We start from the raw sequence: 24,652 nt of genomic DNA, 5'->3' as shown, positions 1-24,652 counted from the left end.
TTAGCACGAGATTTCAGAATTACAGGCGTTCTTAGTGGACTGGCTTTACAAAGCAAGGGAATGAAAGAAAAATTGTCGTTTGGATTGTGACGTAGGCAGCTAAGCAAAGGGCGATTTAATTAAGCATTAACACGTTTCGTTAGTCAGCCATTTTGCTTGGTTATATTGCCAACCAAGAACTACATGATTTACGCACCTGTGTCACTATAGTGGACTTAAAAGTGAGCTTTCTACTGTCTCGTGTCTATGTAAAAAACTAAAACAAACTTTTAAGCAACTGGTGTCTAGTGATATAGCTCATTGTTAGGCTCATAACTTTGATTTAGGTTGAAAACATTATGTAATGCGACCAATCATCATCTGGTGCGGTTATTGTAGAAAGCTTCCCATGATAGATGTCCTGAATCATAAATATATATAAATTGTAGATCATAGTAAACAATAAATATTAGATGTATTTTTTTATAATAAATTTACTGTGCTGGATCTGGTGAAATCTTTAGCCGTCTGACCCCATGTGCCATTTCTTTCGAAAATATCTCTCTCCTGTAAAACTGTTGATATGTATCTCAAAATATTTAAAAGTGGAACGGTTCAATTTGATTTGATGCACTAGAATCTTTGAAAAAAGAATTTCCCATTTCCAATTTTTTGTTACACCCCTACAAAACAATCAACAGTTTCCCTATTTTATGACCAAACCAGAAACGGAATAAGATTTGTTGATTTGAAATAATACCCTGTCCTGTTTTTTTTTTGTTTTTTTTTTAAATCTGATTAATGGATTGATACAAAATTAATCATCGATTATGAAAAATAGTTAGCTTAGTTCATTTAGTATATTTATCTCTTCATTGTCTTGACTACTATGGTCTACACATTTAAAGTGGCACTTTGAAAATAGGATCAAGCAAGGCTGTTTCCAAATGGGAGACATTCACACATAGAGAACCAATGTGGCATAAAAAAAGGTGTCTTTACTATTAAAGGACAGTGACCTATAAAATCTCTAAACAATTAATTTTTATTATGAGACACGTGTTGAGGGCAATCGTCCTAAAATTGAATTGAATTGAAATGTGAATACTGCATATTGAAATGAAAATCAATATAAAGGATTAAATTGAAATTTGTAATTCAAATGGCAGTGCATTATTGTTTTGTGATTCTGATGGGCTTTCATTTAGAAGGGGGCTGGAGCTGGAGGGGCGCGGGTTGTTATGCTGAGTGCTCCCCCCCCCCCCCTCTTCTTCTTCTTCCTTCTCCATCTGCGTCTCTTCAGTCGCGCCTCTGTCCGCAGCAAAGCGCGCTAGGACAGCTCCCACAAAAATAATAAATAAAAAAAACGCCCCCACAAACTCGAGACGTCGAGTAAACGTCGCAATTTAACGTCCAAATGCTTTCCACGAGCGTGTAAGGTTCTTTGAGTCGACGCTGGCTGGCCACAGAGTGGTTGAAGAAGATGATCTCTCGGCTCGGGGAGGCTGTGCTGCTGCTGCGTGGGGGAGTGGGTCCTTACATCCTGTGGCGTTTCCTGTGTTTGTAAACTAGACGCTCTCGGAAAATCCTCGGCCGACCGAAGCTCCAAGGTAAAATGATCGCCCTTTCATGATCATTCTCGTGTTTGCTGGGCTTTCGCGATTCGTTTTTTTGTGGTGATCGCTGCTTCGTGCGAGCCGCCCACGTAAGGACTAGGGTGGAAGCGAGACATTTACTCGATATTTTAGCTTAGACATTAGCCGCCGCGAGCTAACGTTAGCTTGTTCGTCGAGAGGGGGAGGCTCTCCACGACGGCCATTATGAGCGTCGTTATCGCCTCATCTAGTCTCGAGTGACTCGGGCTTTGTCTTCCAAGATTCACGAAGAGAGCTTTGTTGTTTGATCCCCTCTTCGCCACGGACATGTTCGTCTAGCTTCTGTGTGTAATTAAAGATTAAAAGGCATAAAATAACACGCAATGTGTAGCATTGCAGTGGGCGAGGGCGCTACCGAGGCAAGCGAGCTAAATGGCTACTTGATGTTCGCTAAACTAGCGTCAGGTCAGGTTGAAGCGCGAAGGCCAAGCCCTACAAAATGTCGAAAAATAGCTTTCTTTCTCTCAAACATAAGGTGGTAACAAAATTACCACCGTCATAGTCATAACATACTCCAAAATGTAGCATTTTTATGTGAGCCAAATTAGTGTTGTCCGCTTTAGTACTCTGTAACAAGTGTTAACGTTAGCCAAGCAAAGCTAATCTAGCACTGTGGCTTTCACCTATATAAATATTTTCGATTTTTTAAAGTTTGGTTAATTGTACACGAGCCTAACGAAATACAAGGAAAGACCACTACATTATGCTCAATGTGCATACTACCAGGCCATTTTTATTAATTACATTATACATTTTTTCTATTTAGTTGTTAGCTTGTTGCTAAAGATCGATTTCGTCGACTGAATGTCATTAATAAACATTTATAGCAGCTTCTACTTCATTATTATTATTATTAATAATTTCAACTAACACATTTAAAATACAAAAATAAAATATACTGAGTTAGATTTGTTTGGATTTTTAGCAACTTTGTTGTGGTTTAAATGTCATTTTCCATATAAATCCATATCACAATCCCTTGTCAACATGTCCCATGCTATGTATGTTGTCAGTTATTGCCATATATTACTGTATTGTTTATCAACTACAACAACTAGCAATATAAATTACTACCAAGACTAGCTGTAAATTCAAATTATTCACACGTATGTTATACTTACAGTACTTTACCTATAAATCCTTTCAAACAATAAGTAAATGTACCATTGTACTGTAAAGTGACATAATAGGGTCAATAACTTTGTGAGTTAAACATATTCACATTTCTCATAAGATGCATGTATATTTCCAGTAGCCCATACTTGTATAAACATAACAATTGGAGATTATGTAGCTAAAAAGGGAAAAAGTGATGTTGTAATTCCACGTGTTGTCTATTTCATCCACATCCTCCTCTTCTTCAGTTTTGAATGCTAGATGAGTGAGGTGGGTGTGGCTTCCCACCAGCCTGACCATCCTGACTGACGGCTCTCTGGATGACCTTGTCCCCACCCCTGTCCCTGCGCTCACACACACCGTTACCACAGCAATGTCACATCTGCCCAGCAGCTCAGTCCGCGACCATATGAAATGGGTTTGTGTTTTATAACACCAAAGTGGTTGCAAGTCACTTTTGATGAACAGTCTTGTGTCACTCAGGATGTTGTCGTTGATAAATTGCAATGCAGTGGATGCATGCCAACAGATTGTTAATCTTAAATCTTATCTTTCATTTCCCAGGCCGGTCTACTCGGCTGTGAAGCGGTGCTCTCGAGTATGGCCCTGATGCAGGCCAGCACCATGGCAGCTCCACCCAAAAAGATGATGGCTCCACTTGGACACGCACCGCCACAGAGGGATGGACCTGATCGTGGTCCCCAGGGTCACATGATCCTCCCGTCTGGCATGAGCTGTCCACCCCTGGTTAGGATTCACTGTGAAATTTGGGCGGCAACATTGCACTCTTTGAAAGCCAGATTTGTAATATTTAATAAAGTGTTGACTTTTTCTCAGTACAATGCAAAACCTTCATATTATCACGACTGGCTTTGTATAGTGTTATAAATTTTAAGGAGTTCCGAAAAGCAGACATTTTGAAATAATCTTCTTTTCTTTATTTTAGCTAATCCGGAAGGAAGGTGAATTCCAAGCTCCGCGCCTGCTGGATGAGAAGGACATGAGGACCAATGAGGACCTGCAGCAGAAAAAAAAGAACAGGAAATCAGTGGCGCCCTGTAAAGTGAGAGAACAAGAGGGAAGGGGAGGGAAGGTCAGTGGCTGTGATTGCAAAACAGGGAACGGTCTCGGAGCGCTCCCCCTCTTGGGGCTCTCCCTAGTCTGCACATTTGTTTGTGTGTGTGGGGGTGGGGGGAGGAGCGGCAGGGAAGATGTGGTGGGGGTGGAGGATCTGGAGAGGAAAGCGGGGGGAGGGGAGCAGGGCAGAGCGGTGCACAATAACAGCAGTTGTGTGCATAACAGGGGGAGCAGCACCACGGCCTTTTGGAGGGGATTGTAAGTTAATTCTCCATCAATTCTTAAACAAAAATTCTAAAATACACATTGATTTAACATATTTGTGTGTAACTTATATACATTTCATTAACAAGATGGTGGGAGAAGGTATGGAAACAAACAGTTGATGAATGGTGCACAGAAAGTGTTGCTAAACAGCGATTCATTAATGTCCCCCTCAGGGCACAGGTGGAGATGAGAACGGTCCATCTTCCAAAGTGCAGAAAAACTTTATTTGTGACCACTGTTATGGAGCATTTAGGAGCGGATACCACCTGAAGAGACATATCCTCATTCACACAGGTACGCTTCATGCTATCAACCATAGTGCCCTGAATACAGCAAATATAAAATGGTCTGGTCACTACTGTGCAGCAACTGTAAGGTTTAAAATGGCCTGTTTGGTATGATAGGTTTTGCCTCACAGATTTAGTGGTTTCTGTGGGGGTTTGAACTAAAACTGGTGCTCTTCGGTTTAGGGGAGAAGCCGTATGCTTGCGCCGTATGTGACATGAGGTTTATTCAGCGTTACCACCTGGAGAGACACAGCCTCATTCACACGGGTATGCGTCTTTTAACCGTACCCATGTTGCATTTATCCTCCAGACTACCTCTGTAGTCTGACACTTGAAATAATGGACGGATGTTCAGGGTTCATTTTGTCTGTGGACAGTAATTTCCAACAAAGCCACCACGCCCCCCCCCCCCCCCCCCAAAAAAAAAATCAGTTCAGCCCGAAGCATTTTAAGCACAACGTTTGTCTTCCCAAGTTGTTTCCTCAACATCAAGTAAACCTGCTCCAGACAGTTTATCACAGTGTGTGGTCTATTAGTGCAAAGTCCACTATTAAAAACCCTTGCTTTTTGCAGTTTAGCAATTTTTGGTAGTTTTCTTTATTTTGAATGCTACAGATCCTATAGAATCTATACGGGGGGAAAAAAAGTGTACTTGAGAACTGCATGCATTTCCATTTAGTCACTGGTGTAGTAGGGCCTGAAAGGCTTATGATTTTTTTTTGTAGACAACTCTGTGATAAAAGTCAAGTTAAAGTTGATTTATCGATGTCCTCTTTATTTTTTTTCGACACAGTACCAGTGCAGCAGTCCCCAACCTTTTTTTCCCCACCACAGACCAGTTTCATTTTAATATGAATCATGAATGAAATAATTAAAGCAAATGATTAAAAATAATCAAATCCATATTACACTGAATTCCATTAGTGAGAGCCTGGTGCATGATTTTGTCTTAAACAGCCATCAGGAGTTGCAGATCAATCTGTGACCTTTCAGAATTTGTGAACCTATTGTGTGAATTAAGCACATATTTATACATGCTTAAAATACACTTATATAAATACACACATAAATATTGGTGTGTGCGCGCACACGTGTTCAAATAGGCAGATGGAGAGTTTAAAGATTAATTGATTGACTGATACAGAGAGTGAGACATTTCCACATGTAATTTATCAACGCAGACACTCGGGCTTCTTAACACTTCATACAACAGCGCCCCCTATGGTCCTTATGACACCGGTTTCATCTTGTCTTCCATAGCGCAGTGTGTGTTGGAAGACTGTTGTGTTATGAGGTTATAAAGGTGCAGTGGCATCAAAATATTATTTGATCACAGAATTCTGCATTCCAAAAAAATGCTAATAAACATTTTTGTGAAGTAGTTATAAAAGCAAGATTTCTTGATAGTGGACTTGACTATTGACTTGTGGACCACGGTGTTGTCCTCTATAAATAGGCCAGATGTGCACTTTTTTTTAATACAAAACAAAATATTTTCCCATTTAGAATCACTGCATGGACATCAAAGGACTTAATATATATATATTTTTTTATTTAAGAAAAGTCATCTTCTAATAAGTAATGTCCCTTGTTGCCTAATTATAAGAAAGTAAATCTTTTATTACGTTGACGCTGTGACATCAGGATTAAAGACCAGAGGAAACCAAGACATCAGGTGACATTAACAAGGACCATGTCATCATCACACCACAACCTGTCATCTTGACATCCCAATCACATGATTTGACTTAATGTGGACACTCTTGGTATGATGTTAATGATGGAATTGTAACCACAGTATTTGTTTTCATTCAATTTATTTAATAATGTAGCTTTTTAAAGATGACAAGTTGCAGTATTTCTTGGCGGCTCATAATTTTGGGTGTGTAATTAAAATTATGGCACATGAGGTGGAAGGAACTGTTGTATTAAGTGTGATGTTGCTCAAAAGGTGTGTACTTTTTTTCCATAGATGAATATGTCACATTTGATTTGTAGTGTTTTGCATCCTCCAGCCTGGTGCATTTTGGCAGAAGCAGTTTCCTACCGTGTTACCAATTAGTCCTTTGATGTCCACCCACATCTATATGCACCTTAATGGCTGCAGATTATGTGGCAGAGCTATAATTATCTCTGGCTTTTTTACTTGAGGCCTTCAGCAAAATTTTAGTGATGTGAGTTTGGAGCAGGAATTGAATGGCGTTTCAAGGCAGGTCATGCTTTAAAAAAACAAACAAAGAAATGATCTCAAACAACACCCCCTACCCAGTGTTAAAAAGGTCATTCATCATAGTAACTAGTGGTGCAACGTGTCTGCTTCGCTGGCCAGTGTGATCGCTGTCTCCCGCGTTTCTTTGCTGTCTTGCTGCTGCTGCCTTGTGTGTCTCGTTCACGCATGCTTGGCTCACATCCTGTGGCTGTGTTTGTGTCATAATCCCACACAACAAATGCTTCCAAATAACAGACGACACAATTGGACCTAAACAAACCTTTGACTGTCCCTTTTAATGGCAAAGTGACGTTCGTAGCTAACGTGTTACTTTGTGTATGTAGGGGTGAAGCCGTACGCTTGCTCCATGTGTGACATGAGGTTCTTCCAACGTTACCATCTGGCAAGACACAGCCTCACTCATACTGGTATGCGTCTACTTGCACTAGCTTCTCCGGTAGATGTTTGCCTTCACTTATCGGCTCGTTAAACAACAGACGGAAACGATATCATGTCTCCATAGAGTTTCAAATTTTTATTAGACTTGGATTGTGAGGAAGAACGATGTATCCAGACATGTTCCGACTGCCAAATATAAAATAATTCTAGCGTGACGTATACACGTAAATGTTCGAATCGTCATCTTTTCCCCCCGCTTGAATGCTCTACTTTGTTCTGCGCAATTACTTCTTTGTCCCATTTAAAAAAAAAAAAAAAAACGTTAACACATTTTAATGTAGCTGACATGATTTGGGTATATACACAACCAAATATTAGTTGCTAGAAGGATGTATAAGAAGAGCTACACGTGAGGGAAGAGTTGATGGTTCTGAGTTGTGCTTGTAGCTTCTGCTGATATACTTTTTGTGTGTAGGGGTGAAGCCATACGCTTGCTCCATTTGTGACATGAGATTTTTCCAACGCTACCACTTGGCAAGACACAGTCTCACTCACACGGGTATGAGGTTGCTCTTCCTTGATCCATTTCAACTTTCCTACTGGCCTAGTAATAATTAACTCTTAGTTATTTCTAGAATGATTTACACTGGTCTTCTCGGGCCCAGTGCTTGTTATAATTCGACTTAACTCTTAAAGCAGTTGTTCAGCTAGATCAGGGGCCTGCAACCTCCGGCTCCACATGTGGCTCTTTAGCCCATCTCCTGTAAAGCTGTAAATAAAATATTATTTGAACAAATTAACAATTTAGATAAAAAAAAGAATAATTATATATATATATATATATATATATTTATATATATATAAAGTCAGTTCAAATGTGTAAATTGTCCAAAAAAGAGAGAGAAAGGTTAGATTAAAAAAATTATGCATTAGAATGTTCAAAAAGTAACCATAAAATGTAAAATAATAATAATAATAATAATAAATTAAAAAAGAAGAGGGGGGGGGAAGGCAGAAAATGTCTTTGGAATTTCCAAAAAAGGCAGAAAATAAAAACGTTCAAAAAGTAGCAATAAAATGTACATAAACAAAGATGAAATCCCCCCCAAATTACCATAAGATGTCAGAAAACATATCAGAAAATTGATAGCAAAAAAGGCAGAACAAGATGTAAAAATATAGCCATAAAAGATCCCAAAAAGGAAGAAGAGGGGCAAATTTACAATACGTCTGGTTTCGTTCATCACAATGTTCAAAGGTTTTTGCGGCTCCACAAAGATGTTTTTATGTATTTGGCCTAAAATGGCTCTTTTGACCATAAAGGTTGCTGACCCCTGAGCTAGATAATTCCATGGTGTTGGCACACTTTGACCTTAACTTAAAGACGAACATGTTGTACTCTCTCAACATGTATTGTGAAGAACTATAAAACAATAACTCAAGTGCGTATGGTGTCGTATACTATGTTGTGCCTTTTGGCATGTCTGGATACATAACAACCGGGTGTGTCCTGTTGAGATCATTGTGGTGTTTGGTTTTTCTTTTTACAAAACATTTTTGCTCTGTGTGTACAGGGGTGAAGCCATATGCTTGCTCCATGTGTGACATGAGATTTTTCCAGAGATACCACCTGGCGAGACACACTCTCACACATACGGGTACATGTTTATTCTCAACCCCTCTTACCTTACCTCACATTGGAGTGTTCTAGTGTTAGGCCTCACCCTACTTGTCAGAGCACTGGGACACAAACGCCTTTCCACTGTACGATACCTACACGGACGGCTCTTGCCCTATTTCCACTGTCGGTTGAGGTTCCAAGCATGACGTGACGAGACCATATGGGCTAAAATGCTGCAGATTTGTTGTTGCGTTTTTAGAACATTTTGGATACAAGGCTAAAAATGATGAAAACCAACACATGCTAATTTTAGCATTCCATCATACTCCACAGGGCCTTGTTTTCTTGCTGGTGCCAGCCTCTCTCGAAATAAATCCTCATTATTGTTTGTTAGCGTAACTAGTTAATTCACTGCCATTGACGAGTTTACTTGTCAATTAAGATTTTTCAACGGGGATATGCGGGGGAGCATCTGATTCTGCTCCACTGTAAATTTCAAACTTGGAAACAACTTGATGCGCAATTGCCAGTAGATGACATCATTGGCCCCATTTTAGATATGAGATCAGCACAGTTTGATAGTTCATGAGAGAACGAGCTGCATTTATGTGCAACCTACCTTTTTTTCTAAGAATGGAAAAAGGCAGAAAGGAGAGAGTCTATTCTGTCATCTGGTAGATTCATTTAATATAATTATTGAACACGATATCGTCTGGTTTTTGAACATTTTAAGATGTTCTAAAATGGCTGGCAGTGAATGTTAATGACTGATATTTTCAATCAGGCCTGGGTTTTTTTTTTAAGTTGAAAATCTACAGATTCAAGCAAGCAGAGGCGAACCGTTTAGGTGCCACACAGTGGAAAAGCAGCTCAAAACAAATAAGGGCCCTTCCATTTTGTACAGTTCTTTCATGACTTATTTTTGGTTTCCTTAATTTCATTGTATTTGCTTGAATGTGTGACTAGCGACTCGTTAGCCATGATAGAATATAGAATTTGTAATGGCCCCAAACTGACGTGTACATGTAAAAATACATTTGTGTTTGTAGCTGACAGGAGCACTTTAATAAAGTTTGGTACTGTATGTATTCAGGGGTGAAGCCGTACGCTTGCTCCATGTGTGACATGAGGTTCTTCCAACGTTACCATTTGGCAAGACACAGCCTCACTCATACCGGTATGCTGCATTTGTTCCCCTTTTACTTTAAAAACTTTAAATATAACCAACCAACAACATGTCTAACCTATTATTTAAGTCCCGTTTCCTACAATGACATCATTATGTAATTGGTGGAAAATTTCCACTAAAACTCTAGGCTTTGTTGGAAAACCGTCCACTGGAAAAAATGTCCCTCTTTGTGATTGAAAACTGTAATGTTACCTACTATAGCATGTGAAACACTGAGCACTTTATGACACCACCAATAGCGGGCACATTACACAAATAAGATTCAATGGCAGACATCAGTAGTCTGAAATAACCAAAAAGAGTTTTGAATCAATATTTGGCTTCTTGACCAATGAAATGATGCATTTGTGCAAAAACGTTGACAACTGTCTGCATTGAGACTGAACATTATTAAAGTAGCTCCTTCATATATCTCTTTTTTTGTAATTGCTTGTGATGTCTGCCAGTTCTTTCTGGCGTAATGTCTCATCTATGATCAATTTGATAGCATTAAATCACCCAATAGGATGTCCTTGCATCTTTTACATGTTGTGTTTTTGAGTTTACAACTGCATCTAACCTTCTCGTGTTCTATTCAGGAGTGAAGCCATATGCTTGCACCATGTGTGACATGAGGTTTATACAACGTTACCAACTGGAAAGACACAGTCTCACTCACACAGGTACGTCCTTTTTATCTGAATGTGACACTGTCACGATCATACGGTTGCCTTAAAGTTGTGTTATCGCATGTCCCAATGTAGACAAATGATTGTGTACTTCGCAAGCAGTTGTATAGTCTGATGGAAATGAAAGTCCCACTTCATGTTTTTAATTGTTATGTTTCTGTTATATTGTGGCATCATACATTGAAGATTCTTACCTAATAACTGAAGATGACGTGTTTGATACGTAGGTCTTTATTCTTAAACATGAGGACATTTTTACAGAATCTACATTAACATTAAATAGGTGTGAGGGATTGTGACTAGGTCTGAATTTTTATTTTTTTTTAATAAGTATGTATTTGATCCACAACACTTAGCACAGGCTTAGTTATTGCGTTGTTGCTTACTCGATTGACTGACATTGTCTTTTCTCCACTTTTGTCTTTGAAATAATTTCCACAGAAGTATCAGTCGTTCGACAGTTATCAGTTACTCACTTATCTACAGTGTTGCATTTTATGTCCGATTTTACTTTGCAGATGTTTGCCAACTGCCTAAAATTGTCTAACCTGCGATCAGCGTTGAAAAATAAATCTAGTTATTAGGAAATCTCTTATTGGCTATTGTGCTTGGTGAAATGTGTCCATTTAGGACCTCAATTATTCGCTTGGATATTTAGGTTTCCAGGTTTGCAGATTGGTTCCGCTTGCTATCCGGATGATCTTTATTGGCCTTCAATATTTTGAAATTTGAACACAGACTGTAGCATTAGTAATCTTAGTTATAGAGAAAAGTCATGTTCAATTGGAATGGCAGATGTACTTCCTCACCTGGCGGAATCTCTGCAGCAAACTAAGCGCTGATGAGTGCAACCAAACTTTACTAAACAATTAGTAAAGTTTAGCGGCGATCATTTTTGGCAGTTGAATAATTTCTCTTCCCCGCTAAAGCTGGTACTTTGTGTGCGTAGGGGTGAAGCCGTACGCTTGCACCATGTGTGACAAGAGGTTTTTTCAGCGCTACCACCTGGCGAGACACAGCCTCACTCATATGGGTATGCGCCTGCCAATCTTAAAACCGTCACACCATTAGGATGCTGCAACATCTGTTAACTGTTTGTGTTCTGACACATTGTTGATGGGGCAGATTTAGTGTATTAGCACCATTGACATTATTGGCTCGAGTAATTGTAAGTGGACCAGAAAATAGTGTAAATTTGTACAACCACCTATTTTGCCCATGTCACTAATGTTAGGGTATGACATTGGTTATTAACCACAGACATCAATTTAGCCCGGATGATCAAGATTTCTTGTTTCTTTGGGGCAGCGACACAAATTAATGCTGTTGATGCTCTGCATTTAGGTGTGAAACCTTATGCTTGCACCATGTGTGACATGAAGTTTTGTCAGCGTTACCACCTGGCGAGACACAGCCTCACTCATACGGGTATGGGTCCGTACACCGTGCCCAGTACATCCTGTGTGCACCTTTCCATTTGTCACATCACTCATGTGTAACTTCTCATATCTGATGCGGGGGATTTGAGGAAATCTATTGTTTTTTTATTACGGTAGGCTCCTGTGAGTTTTGAGTATTATTTTTTATAGTAAAGAGCATGGATCCTTATAGTTGTGAACACATTTCCTTTACTTAGTGTCAAAAATATATTAATGGAAAATACGACCCATAGAAACAGACTCAGCACTCTGTATGAATAAAAACAAACTAATCAATACTTCCAGTGACTGATATTAGTAACATATAACGTATTAGTTATACAATCTCTGGCTATATTTTCTTTGCTAGCTGACTTTTAATTAGGATTGTCTGCTGCTGTATTTGCATGAATACGTTTAAGTAATGTTGCAATTAATCATCTCCAATCTAAAAACTCGACAAACATGGGTATAGAATGATTGCTTGAGGATATAAAGGCAGTGGCAGTTGTTTGGATTAGACAAAGGCAAAATGGAAAGCATGTGAACAGTGACAACTTCTGAAGAGGGTTAGTGGACACTTTTTATGGGAATACAACATATTAAGAAAAAATGAATTCTCTTGAAGCATGTTTATTCGTTTGCGTTATTTGCTTCGGCTTTCGAGACCCTAATTGCTTGTCAAGCATGTCAATAGGCATGGACCCATTGCCGGTTTACCGTCAAGGTTTCAATAACCGCTAATATGCGTTTTGCTCCGATTAATGTGGATTGTCCTAAAAACAAACAAACAACAAAAACTGTGCCTGCGCATACTAGTTGGCCTCAAGGACAACATGAGTAGCCCACGGGTCTGTTCTAAAAGTAGCTCACCTGTAATTGTACACTGTTACTTACTAAGAATATCTAATACAGAATGTTAAAGGTGGATTCAAGGATTTTTTTTTTTGTCGCCGTGCCTTCCGGGTGAATCATCTTAATGATTGTTTCTCGATCCTGTCAATCAATCTGCCGTAACGAGACTCATTCCTAGCTGCGCATGCGCACTTTGAGTGTTTGTAGCATGTAGCCGCTGAGCTTCGGATTCAGCCATTCATCGTTGTCGCTCCACCGAGCTCACCGCGTACTTTGAAAATAGCTGAGAGCTGCAAGAGAGGACACCCGTCTTTGAAGCAAGGCCGGCTGCAAAGATTAAAGAGACTGATGAAGATGAAGATGAGCTTGCACGTTAGGGACATTTGAGAGGCGTGTCGCCCGGACAAGCAAGAGTTGTGTGCAGTTTTTTAAACGTTACAAACTTCTACTTTTTGAGAAAATCCTTGAATACACCTTTAATGCTTATTTATTTGTTTAAACGTAATATGGTACATGTTTCTTCTGCACCAAATATTGTATATTTTGTTTACAAATAAAATAGGTTGTGTTCAATGTGGGAAGAAATGTTTTTATTCACACAAATTTTTCCAAAAGTGATAATACTGTCACAATCTAATATCGGCCAATGCCTACATTTCAAGGATGTTTCGTTAACTTTAAATAGCAGCGGTGAATAACGGACATTAGCTCGCCTTAGCTAGCGTGTTATTTACCTAAAGTAGTTTCATTACTCCACAAAATCTAAAGCTACACCGGCAGTAAAAACAAGCTGAAATGTAAACAGATTAAGACACTGTCATTGCATTAATTGGGAAATGTGTGGTTAATAACCAATAGCTTAGGCATGTTTACATAAACAAAGCTGCAAAGTGAAGCAAAATATTATAATGTTGCTACTTTGCATTCAGGTGTGAAACCTTATGCTTGCACCATATGCGACAAGAGGTTTTTTCAGCGCTACCACCTGGCGAGACACAGCCTCACTCATATGGGTATGCGCCCACCTTGCCCATGACACTTAAACGTCACATTTGATGTGACATGACATCACACACAGCATATGTGACGGACACCTAAAATGTTGTCATATCTGTAAAGACATCTTAGATGTGGATCATTGTTTTCCACGTTTTGTACAGAGATTGGTCATAAATTAAAAGAAGTATTTCAAAAATATTGCTATAATTACTGAAAATGTTGGTTTACAGCCCATCAATTCTTAGTAGAGAAGACGCACATTGCATCACTGTTGGATTGTGAACACCAAAAACCGAAGTGTGAAAGTAATACCTGTAATACTCTGCGTTTAGGTGTGAAACCTTTCGCTTGCACCATGTGTGACATGAGGTTTGTTCAGCGCTACCACCTGGCCAGACACAGCCTCACTCATACTGGTATGCGTCTATGCACTTACTGCCCATTAAGCTTTAGTACACACAGCCTCACTTAAAATCTTTCTTTTATGTATTAACGGCAAAGTGTTAAAAAATGCATTTGGCGTTATAGCTGTGTTACCTTTAACAGTCGAAGGCAATCATCCTCAAGAAAATGGAGGACATTATTTTAGGATATTGTAGTGTGTTTTCACAATGCAACAGTTACAGCAGAGATGCCAACACTCCTCATTTTCAGAATCAGCCCAACTCCTGACATTTAAAAAAAACTAATAAAAACCTGTCCTCTATTGTCTGTGTGTTATCTGGCCACACAATTGTGAATTCAGGGCGCCTTCGCACAAAGCCATTAATTATACGACATGTCAATGTTGCGAGCTCATGCACCTGAATTCACAATTAGACTTGATCACGAGTCGACATCTGCAATGTCGGCGGTTGTGCCCATTTCTGCATCCTGGGCATTTTGAGAAGTCGGGAGGATTGGCAACTCTGTTACTGGCAGGTCCTTGCATGAAATGTACAGTTGAGAATCGCGCCATATTATTTATTGTGTTGTTGTTGATGCAAAAGCCGCTAAATGCGCCGCCGAGAGGCTGAATCAAGTTTTTGCATGAATTGGCGACTGTGTGGTTAATAACCAATCGCGTCGGGATGTTCTGGAAAGGAATGAAAATGGAGCGTAAGTCATATAACATTGCCACTTTGCATTTAGGTGTGAAACCTTATGCTTGCACCATGTGTGACAAGAGGTTTTTTCAGCGTTATCACCTGGCGAGACACAGCCTCACTCATTTGGGTATGCACCCGCCCACCTAAACAATGAATGTAACATAATAGATGACACAAGGCTAGCTAGCACCTAGATGATATAACGGAATTGGTCGTGTGCCATTAAGCGTTTTCTACATCACGTTTAAATCGCAGACACTAAATAAATGCCAACATAGTGTGACATCATCAGCTCATGTTGTGTTAGCTGTGGATTTGGAAATTGGTCAAACACAACTTAAACTTCATTACTAGAATGAGTTCTGAAAAGTGGTTAGCAACCCATCAATGACAATTTTACTGATCGATTTGATGACAAAGTCTTGAAAATTAATGTCTTAATGCTCTGCGTTTAGGTGTGAAACCTTTTGCTTGCACAATGTGCGACATGAGGTTTGTTCAGCGCTACCACCTGGCGAGACACAGCCTCACTCATACGGGTATGGGTCCATACACCTGCCCCTCTCATCTTTCCAGTCACTGAGTGTGTTTGACGCGATATTTCCAAGAGGATAGCTTAGACACTGACTGCCACAAATGCTGACACTTAGTTCAACCTTTCCCCCTAATTTGAACAAAAACCTCCTTCAAGCTTTTGTCACACGCACAGGTGGAAGTTGACATGACAAGCCAACTTTTTTGGATTGTTACCGTGCTAATCTCTGAACTCAGATAGAGAGCGTCTCAGATGTGGATTTGTGTAATCCTCCATCTCCATCTTGTTTTCCCACTGGAACTGTTTCACAAGATGACTCAGTGGGACGTAATTAGTTTAGCGTATTAGATTAAGTACCAGTACTTTGTTTTTTAATAGAAAAAAGACATTTGTTTTAGACCCTCCCTGTTTCAGTTTTATTTAAAAAAAGGACCTCTGTAACATTAAAAGAAAAAAAGAAAAATAATATGCCAGTCCAGATACTGGTATGTTTTTTGTTCAGGCGTGATTCTGATACCAATTACTACTACTAATTGTAGTCAAGGAGGCCGATAAATAAATAACAAAACAAACAAAAAAACTCAAACTCATAGCTTTGTTGTTGATTTTTTTTTTTAATTATCTTAGACAATATAATAAATCATTGTTTTAAAATTCTAGCAAAAAGGTCAGGAGACTCCCAGTGTCATAATCATGTCTTAAAAGTTAAATTTGAACTTAAATATGTAAATAGCTACCAAGTGTCCTCTACAGTTAGTAGAAAATTTCAAATTTACTAAAATGTTAAACTTTCACTTATTTTTATTGCAAATTAAAGTAAAAGGCCAGCAGCATCATTTATAGTTACCTGATAAGTTAAATTCTAAATCGATCTCTTAACGGCTATTACTTTTTTTTTTATAAGTCGATGATAATCTTAAAGAATCGGTGCTGATAATTAGTCTGTCCCTACCGTACAAATTCCTTTTGTTATCATTTCTAAACTGATTTGTTGGGAGAAATCTCAGTGCTCTACTACCTCAGAGTGAGATATGATTTTGACCCAATTTAACAAATATTGACCTTTAAACGACTCCATACATGCAGAAATTAGCCTTCATTTATGTCACCTATCTGTGAACTGTGAAAGTTAGGGTTCTTCCAGTACATATAGAACGCCCCATTGTTAATGTAACACAGTGCGCTTGACATATTCTGTGTTCCAGCTGTCTCCACATAGTTGCATGTGTGAACATGTGTGTGTGTGTGTGTGTGGCAGAGGTGATGTTGCACGTTACTTGACCTTGTGTGGTGTGTGGCGGGTAGGCCTAATACGCTGCTCTGTGTGTGTAGGGGTGAAGCCGTATGCTTGTTCCATGTGTGACATGAGGTTTATTCAGCGTAACCACCTGGAGAGACACAGCCTCACTCACACGGGTATGCGTTCCGTTGCCGCGCCTTCCCCCCCTTCCCTTCCCACCACTGCCGCGCGCACCCCCACACCCCCGCCCGACGCGCCACACCGCAGCTTCCACTTTGATGGGATGTTGAACCAGCATCACACAGTCGCAGCCCAGATGTTGTTGCGTACATCTGGGCCACGATAACTCCACTCTGATCTACACATAATGAGTTGATGAGCAGGCCTTTTGACAATCCAAACACTCATTAGTTACAGATAAGGCTTTCCTACTATTGTTGCAACGATAGTCCTCAAAGACAGTTTGACACACTTTAGTGGTGCAAAAACACAAATATTGACGCATTGACTCTGTTGTGTGTGCTTTTTGCTAGGGGAGAAACCGTTTGCGTGCGACATGTGCGATATGAGGTTTATCCAGCGCTACCACCTGGAAAGACACAAGCGCGTGCACAGCGGCGAGAAGCCTTACCAGTGTGAGCGCTGCCAGCAGGTGAGAACAACCTATTTGATTTTATTCTGCAGAGGAGTTTAGTTGTCAATGTTTTTTTATAAATTTATTAATGTTGTTCACGTCAGTAGTTAACAGTGATCCAAACTGTTAAAAAATGTTTTCATTTTCATGTTACTTTCTCAAGTTTTGAAAAGTTGATTGAATAAGATATGATTCTTAAAATCAAAAGCAGTCATTATGTGCATTAAGCGGTTCAGAAAATGTATTTTTTTTTTTTTTCTAATTGATGAATAAAAAGCATTTTTAATAGGAGTGTGTAATACAATTCAAGGACATTTCAAACCGCCCCCCCGGTTTTATTCTGTGGGGTTCGATTTCATATGATGCACTCACTTTGAAAGTACGGAACTGCTAATGTGGCGTTAGTTTTGACTGGGCTATGTCGTTCAAGCAAACTGTCAAGTCATTCTAACGTATTCATAAAAGTTTTCCAATCATATTGGTGCTGAATGCTTAAAACATCAAATTTTTCCCATAATGCAATTGTGGCATTACTCTGAAATGGGGAAAAAAATGTTACGTGTTAAGTATTTGCCACGACTTGAAGACGTTCAAACGACTTAATACGTTCATTGAGACAGGGATGTGATTTTTCCGCTAATTCGCGGAATTCCGCTTTTTTTATCCCCTCCCCCCCAAAAAAAAAATTGATTTTTTTTTTTTTTTTTTTTTTTTTTTTTTTAGTAGTTCATTGTGTATGCACATGACTCCGACAGATAACATCTTCTGCTATAACAAAGACATTTGTGGTATGCTCTAATATGAGTTACTTTTCATTTGGTCATGATATAATTATTTGTTCATGAAATTTGAACTCTTCAACATTATTTATGTGTTAACTTAGTAATCACATGAGTTAGATATGATGATATTCTCAGTGATAGTTTTTAAAAGCAAAGGCAGTCCAATGTTTTTGAATGTGACTGATTTTCAGTTGACTAAAACTGCCATTTTATATGGGATAGTTCAATATACATTGAAAATTTATGCTGTTGTTTTGTCTATTTCTTTGTCATGTGAGTGCATTGAAAGTACTTAAAAACACGGAAAACCCATGCGCTCCGGGGGGCTCCCCCCCCCCCCCCCACACACACACACACCAGGGCACTGCCCTGGACCTAGCTGGGTGCCAGCGGCCCCCAGACCCCCGGCTAAATTTTCAGATAATTTCACTTTGGTCAAATCACATCCCTGTTGAGAGTGCAGACAGGATTTCCACGGGTCTTTAAAAAGCATTAAATACCATTAAATGGATTTTGCTAAAATGAATGCCTTAAATGGCATTAAGGATAATTAAATATGATGTTGAGAGTTATTAAAAATATTAGTACAATTGTTGTTCATGCTTTATTTTACGTACAACGTTGTGAAAAGGAGGCACTTTAACACAATTTCGCAATAATAAATGTTATAAAAATATATGTATTTGTGGGAACTGGTGACTAGTAATACCCAATGAACAAAATGGCTGGAGTCCAAAAGGTGCTTTATGTTCCAAATATCAGTTGCTCTGAATTTGAAAAGAAAAAATGGTGTTCCTGTCACCAACGTCCAACAAACAACAATCCACACTCACAATCACACCTAGGGATAATTTAGAGTGTTCAATTAACCTGCCATGCATGTCTTGTATTAACAAAAAAACACTTGTTGCTTTCCCAAAGAACTTTTCCCGGACAGACCGTCTGCTGCGGCACCGCCGGCTGTGCCAGGGCCGCGGCGTAGCAAAAGTGGAGACCCAACCGTGTTGTGAACCGCGCCAATACGCCCAAGAAGCTCCACCCGCCCCTCCGACCTGGAGCCCCATGCACCCACCTCCGGGTCGTCTGGCCGTCTGACATTCCACGTTCGCCGCGTCCACTATGCTACCGGACACAGGACGGGCCGACGGGCGCGGCTCAAGCGCAGACTGACCAGTCTTGGATTACTAATAACCGCGGGACATTTGTTTGTTTCGTTATAACTGTTTCTTTTCTCCCCACCATCTTTTTTTAACGACGAGACTTTTCTGTGATGAAGAGTGTTCCTGTTTTGTACTTACTCTGTTTTTATTGTTCCGATGCATCCACATTTGTTGGTACTCTGTAATGACAGCAGTTTTTTTTTTTTTTAATGGACATACATGGACATCGTTGCGAGGAAAAGCATTTCATTGTGTCTCTTAAGCTTCGTCACTTAGGTCCAAATATGGCTTGCCGTCAACCAGATCTGTCCGGCCGTGGCAGCTGTGTTTCAGTTGGTTTCACCATGGCAACGGTAGCTTGACCGGGACTCTATTGTGAAGCCATCTGGTTGACTGGCATTCTTTGCCTCTAACAACATTAGAGGTATACTGTCTGTAAATATTGCTACTTACATTCACAGTCGGACTTAAGTGGATTTTTAATTTTTTTTTTGTGTGGCTAAGAATTATTTACAGCCTTGTGAGCCAATGGGCGTTATTGGACTTCCATGGAGTAGGAGATGAGTGGATGATCCCATTCTGGCCACGTGTTGAGTCCCCCACCCCCCACCTCCCGCCCCCTTTCTGTTCCTTGTACACTTCTCTCACATTGAGATTTCTCTCAGTGTCAGAATCCTCTTCTTTTATCCAATTTTATTTAGCTTTTTTTCTCCTCAATGTTTTATTATTGTGTATCAGATGTATCTACAAAGACAAAGGACGCTTTGATGCCACAGTGGACGTTTTTCCTCTAAACTGTCGTGGTTACAGACTGTTGGTGAACCCAGTGGCACAGAAAATGTCACTGATGGGGAGTCACATAATGAGCCGCGCACTAACCATTGCCTTTTTATGCAGATATTATGTGCTTGGTGTGTTTAACAGGTGTATGTCATATCATTGGGTGTAGCCTTAACAAAGTGCGGATACACAAATAATCATTGTAATGCTAAACATTATTGTAACAAGCATTTTTGTTGTTCCGGCAAAGGCAGAGAGGTTCCATCACGGCCGCTTTATTCCCTGCTGATTGATTTCTCAAACGTGACCCTCCTCGAGTTGTGTTGTCGTCCACGATCTTGCGACGAGAACGAGCTTGTGTGTACATAAGACATTCTTGAGGTTGACTGAATGTAAGATAGGCGCAATCCCAGAGTGTATTTACTTCCTCCGCGATTGCCAGAAAGAACGTTCACGCTTTATGTTCGATACAAATGAACGGTGTTGATTTTCACTTTGCTGTGTTTACAGCCGACGGACTAACGGGAGGGTCAGGTTCGAGGAATGCGTCGACACTGTTCCAGCTGTGCACAAAGCATAGTGACACTTGTTAAAAGGGCAATACAATACTTGTTGTCAGTTTAGTTTTTAAGTAGGACCACGCAAAAGACCCCTGATGTCTCAATCGCTTGTTTTTAACATTGAGGTTTTAACTTTTCGCTCGGATCAAACGTGGGTCCGAGTTTTATTTCAAGTACGTTTTTATTCTAAAATTGTGAACACTGGAGTGACGAGGGGGGGGGGGGGGGAAGGCAAACTGTGTGATGGATATTTTTGTTCCCTTCAAACTGTACTCTGTTTTAGACAAAGCCTCTTTCTCCTCAGAAAAGATGAACAAAAGCGTTTGGATCAGTACAGTTGACAGCCCACCATGGTGGTTTGTTTTTAAGTAAAAGAGTCCTTCTAATGCAAAGGCCCTGGTATTGGTAGTAAATTATATTGATCATGGTATTAGGAGAGCGACGGCGTAACGGTAGCTATCACAGATTAGTTGTTTTCTTTATTAGTCTTGCATGCAGAGTTATGGTCCTCAGTTGAAATAATAGAATCTTGATATTGATTATTTTGTGTAGAAAAAATGAGTGCATTCAAGTAACTTCCTAAAACTGTTACAATAATTATTGTAAAATGGGCTAACTAATAATGTACCCTTGTGATCCAATTAGTTTCAACCGTATGGAAATCGGAGGAGAGGCTTCTTACTATTATGCTGAAATAAAAACATTTGTTAAGGATGTCTGTCTCATTAATTCAATTGCTCATACTTGATTTCAAATAACAGATTTTTCCATTCAGGGAATTCAGTATGTTCAATCATTATGCATTAAGTACAGGTATAATTTTGCTGTTGATTATTATAATTTCACGTTTCTCCAATTTGACAGTAAACCACTCAGAAATTTAAGAGTGATGCAAAACCAAAAATTAACCTACTACTATTAAATTATTTAAAAAATATATATATTCAGAAAGAGTTTTGTATTCCACATTTTCCATTTGTTTCACACAATTCTCAACCAATTACAACGTACACGTAGAACGTATGCACTATGCAGCACTATTTATCACATTTGTTTCAATATTCAGCAATTCACACAAAACTTCCTCAATTTAAATATATTTGACGTGTTTAGAAACTCCCTTCAGGACATTTTAGAGACTTTTTTTTTTTTACACTCCCCGAATTCCCATATGTTCAGTATTCCACGTTTTACATTAAAAAAATATCTCAAATTAATTTTACAAATTTACCTCTAATTTTATCATCTGCATGTCAGTCTTAGAACAAACATTTCTTCAATTTAAATTAATTCAGAGCATTTTAGCCTAATCTCAGATTTTGAGATAATCCCAGTGCAGATGTAGTACATATTCCAAGACTGAAGGCGGCGGTAATGTCCTCGAATGTTGGTTGTTGTCTCCGTAAAACAAAACGCACACAGGAAAGAAACGTCAACACAGTAGCTTGTAAATACCACCAATGCATATTGAACAAGAATCATGTTAAATGGCAGTGAATTGTCGCGAGGTGATGGAAACGAGCAGGACGCAAAGGAACGCGTAGTACTAAAGTGGATCCCGGATCCGAACGCGACCCCTTCATGCAGGTTCCTGAAGCTCGAACTGGAGCTCAACGCGCACCTCCGTGGGCTCAGCTTCGGAGAACCCGTCCGCTATGTGTACAACCCACTCGAGTACGCATGGGAGACGCACCGATGCTACGTGGAAAAGTACTGCCAGGCGGGCCAGAGCGTCTTGTTTTTAGGCATGAATCCTGGACCGTTTGGCATGGCCCAGACTGGGGTGAGCTTTGCATTGATTTACTAGCAATCAGTCTTCAAGATCACTTCATCAGTCATTTTCATTGTATAAAACAAATGTGGGAAAATCTACACTACATTGTTCCGCACAATCTAAAACCGAATTGATAGTGTTTCTTCCTTGGTTTCTTCACTGGAGTATGCAGGGAATTTCTCGTACGTGAAATTCATTCTCTTAATTGAAATATTGCCCCACCAACAAATGAAAATAAATCGCTTAAAACAGGCTATCAGGGCCACAGTCAAAAGTTGGTGAAGCCCCCCCCCCCCCCCCCCCCCAAGAAAAAAACAATCAAATTCGTATATTTTTCAAAACAACAATTAAAAAAATATACTATTTTGAATATTAAAGTGGTAATGTTACAAGAATAAAGCTGTATACAGTATTGTCAAAATTTAAGTTTTTTTTTTTAGATAAAAAGTGATGAAAGGTCATTACGAGAATGAAGGCTTGTATTTTCAAGGAGGCATGTTTTCAGATTAAAATGTCTTCTTTTTTTTTTTAGATTAAAGTCTTATGAGAAGACAATTTGTGTGTGTATATATATATATATATATATATATATATATATATACTGTATATATAGAATAAAGTCAAATATTTGGGGGTGAAAATTTGAATATTTTCAAAATTTTTGAGAGAAGAATAAAGAATAAATCAATATTACAACAATAAGTTTTGTATTTGCAAGAAAAAAACTAGCATGTTGCTTCAATATTAAAGTCATATAATTAAAACAAAGGTATATATATATTTTTTAATCTATATACCAAAATAAGTTGAATTTTTACACTTAAAAGAAATTACATCAAAGGGGCAGTTTGTTGCCAGCGTAAGGATGGAAACTTTAGATGTTCTGATCAAAGTGGCAAAAAAAACACACACATAAACATCAGATCATTATGAGTATGAACATTATCAGTACTTTGAATTGATTGTTGACTTTTTGATTGAAAATATTAGATTGTAATTACATGACGGGTATGGAGAGAAAGCAGGTGGCTGCTTGTCTCAAATGTTTGTATGTATGACTTTAATACTCAAAAACCTTACCCTGAGAGATATGACTTTGTATCTCAAATATATACGATTTAAGATTATGATTTTAATCTTGTGTTTTTTTTTTCTTTTCAGTGTGACCCCAATACTCAATAATTGTTGTCGATTTCAGTCGTGCAACCAATATGATTGTCAGACGTTGACTTGCATCAATTCACTGGGAGGAAAGTAAACACCGTCATCTCTCACAGGTTCCATTTGGTGAAGTGAAGTCAGTAGTTGACTGGCTGAAGATCACGGGGTCAGTCGGTCGCCCTGACGACGAGCATCCGAAGCGCCGCATCAGCGGCCTGGCCTGCACTCAGAGCGAAGTGAGCGGCGCCCGCTTCTGGGGCTTCTTCAGAAAGTTGTGCGGTGAGCCGGAGGTGTTCTTCCGCCACTGTTTTGTGCACAACCTTTGCCCCCTCATATTCATGAGCAGCAGCGGGAAGAACCTGACCCCCCCTGAGCTCAAATCCAGACAGCGTGAACAACTCCTGCGCCTATGTGACATTGCCCTGTGTCAAGCCGTGGAGGCCCTCGGTGTCTCCATGGTGATCGGTGTGGGCAGGGTGGCGGAGCAGCGGGCACGCCGCGCTCTTGCCGGAGCTGGTATTGATGTACGAGTGGAGTGCATCTTGCATCCTTCCCCCAGGAACCCTCTGGCTAATAAGGGCTGGGAGACTGTTGCTAAAGCTAAGCTAGCAGAACTGGGTATCCTCTCTTTGCTGAGTAAAAACACATGTACAGAATCCTCTCACACTCAAGAGACTTCATAGATGGAAAATGCATCCACATGTTTTCTATACTGCTGTCCTCATTAGGGTTGTGGGTGAACTTTATTCCCCCAGCTAATTTTGGGTGAGATTCATAAATAAACTGTACACAAATGTATACTCATGGTTTTTGTTACAGGCAATACTGTATGCTGTTTTTTGTACAAATACATTGTATTCTTATACAATTATTTCTTTTGCATTACAATTTTACCACTTATGTGTATTTAGATTTCTTCTACTTGTATTTGTTATTAATATCCTGGTTATGGTATTCTGAGGGTTTATATTCCTAAACTTTATGAATGTTCAGGTCATGTTCACACCTTGTAATGCAACACTATTACAATTCCATGTATTATTTATTTTTACTACAAATTGGAAAATTGATGACAATTAAAATAAAGTGTACTGTTTGATTGTGTTTTTGAATTTATCTCAAAATAGTGTGTGTGTGTGGGGGGGGGTGTTCTGAGTGACTTATAGTCCTGTTATTAGCACGTGAATAAGTGTCATATA

The 24,652-nt window shown here is 39.4% G+C and overlaps 2 protein-coding genes across 24 annotated transcripts; both read left to right on the top strand.

The window, feature by feature from the left end:
* The first annotated feature begins 1,254 nt into the window (after positions 1-1,254).
* On the top strand, positions 1,255-21,232 carry znf740a (zinc finger protein 740a). Of its 23 annotated transcripts, none has more exons than XM_077572968.1 (20): positions 1,255-1,589; positions 2,999-3,168; positions 3,315-3,497; positions 3,697-3,843; positions 4,268-4,388; positions 4,565-4,648; positions 6,935-7,018; positions 7,465-7,548; positions 8,564-8,647; positions 9,704-9,787; positions 10,378-10,461; positions 11,417-11,500; positions 11,812-11,895; positions 13,670-13,753; positions 14,072-14,155; positions 14,871-14,954; positions 15,283-15,366; positions 16,695-16,778; positions 17,136-17,254; positions 18,940-21,232. In XM_077572968.1, the coding sequence occupies exons 2-20, from the start codon at positions 3,124-3,126 to the stop codon at positions 19,111-19,113; spliced, it is 1,881 nt and encodes a 626-aa protein (XP_077429094.1). In that variant the 5' UTR covers positions 1,255-1,589; positions 2,999-3,123; the 3' UTR covers positions 19,114-21,232. The 23 variants fall into 23 exon arrangements, with proteins under 23 accessions (XP_077429094.1, XP_077429096.1, XP_077429104.1 ...); XM_077572969.1 differs by having other exon boundaries at positions 1,256-1,589; positions 3,697-3,813; XM_077572970.1 differs by lacking the exon at positions 2,999-3,168.
* A 683-nt stretch (positions 21,233-21,915) lies between these two features.
* On the top strand, positions 21,916-24,557 carry LOC144057141 (single-strand selective monofunctional uracil DNA glycosylase-like). The gene is made up of 2 exons (XM_077574434.1): positions 21,916-22,301; positions 23,570-24,557. Exons 1-2 carry the CDS (start codon positions 21,999-22,001, stop codon positions 24,134-24,136), a joined length of 870 nt encoding a protein of 289 aa, XP_077430560.1. The 5' UTR covers positions 21,916-21,998; the 3' UTR covers positions 24,137-24,557.
* Positions 24,558-24,652: the final 95 nt, after the last annotated feature.

This window comes from Vanacampus margaritifer, chromosome 8 (assembly GCF_051991255.1).
Source record: "Vanacampus margaritifer isolate UIUO_Vmar chromosome 8, RoL_Vmar_1.0, whole genome shotgun sequence".
In the NCBI taxonomy this organism is placed as follows: domain Eukaryota; kingdom Metazoa; phylum Chordata; class Actinopteri; order Syngnathiformes; family Syngnathidae; genus Vanacampus; species Vanacampus margaritifer.
This window is presented reverse-complemented; position numbering and strand designations above follow the sequence as displayed.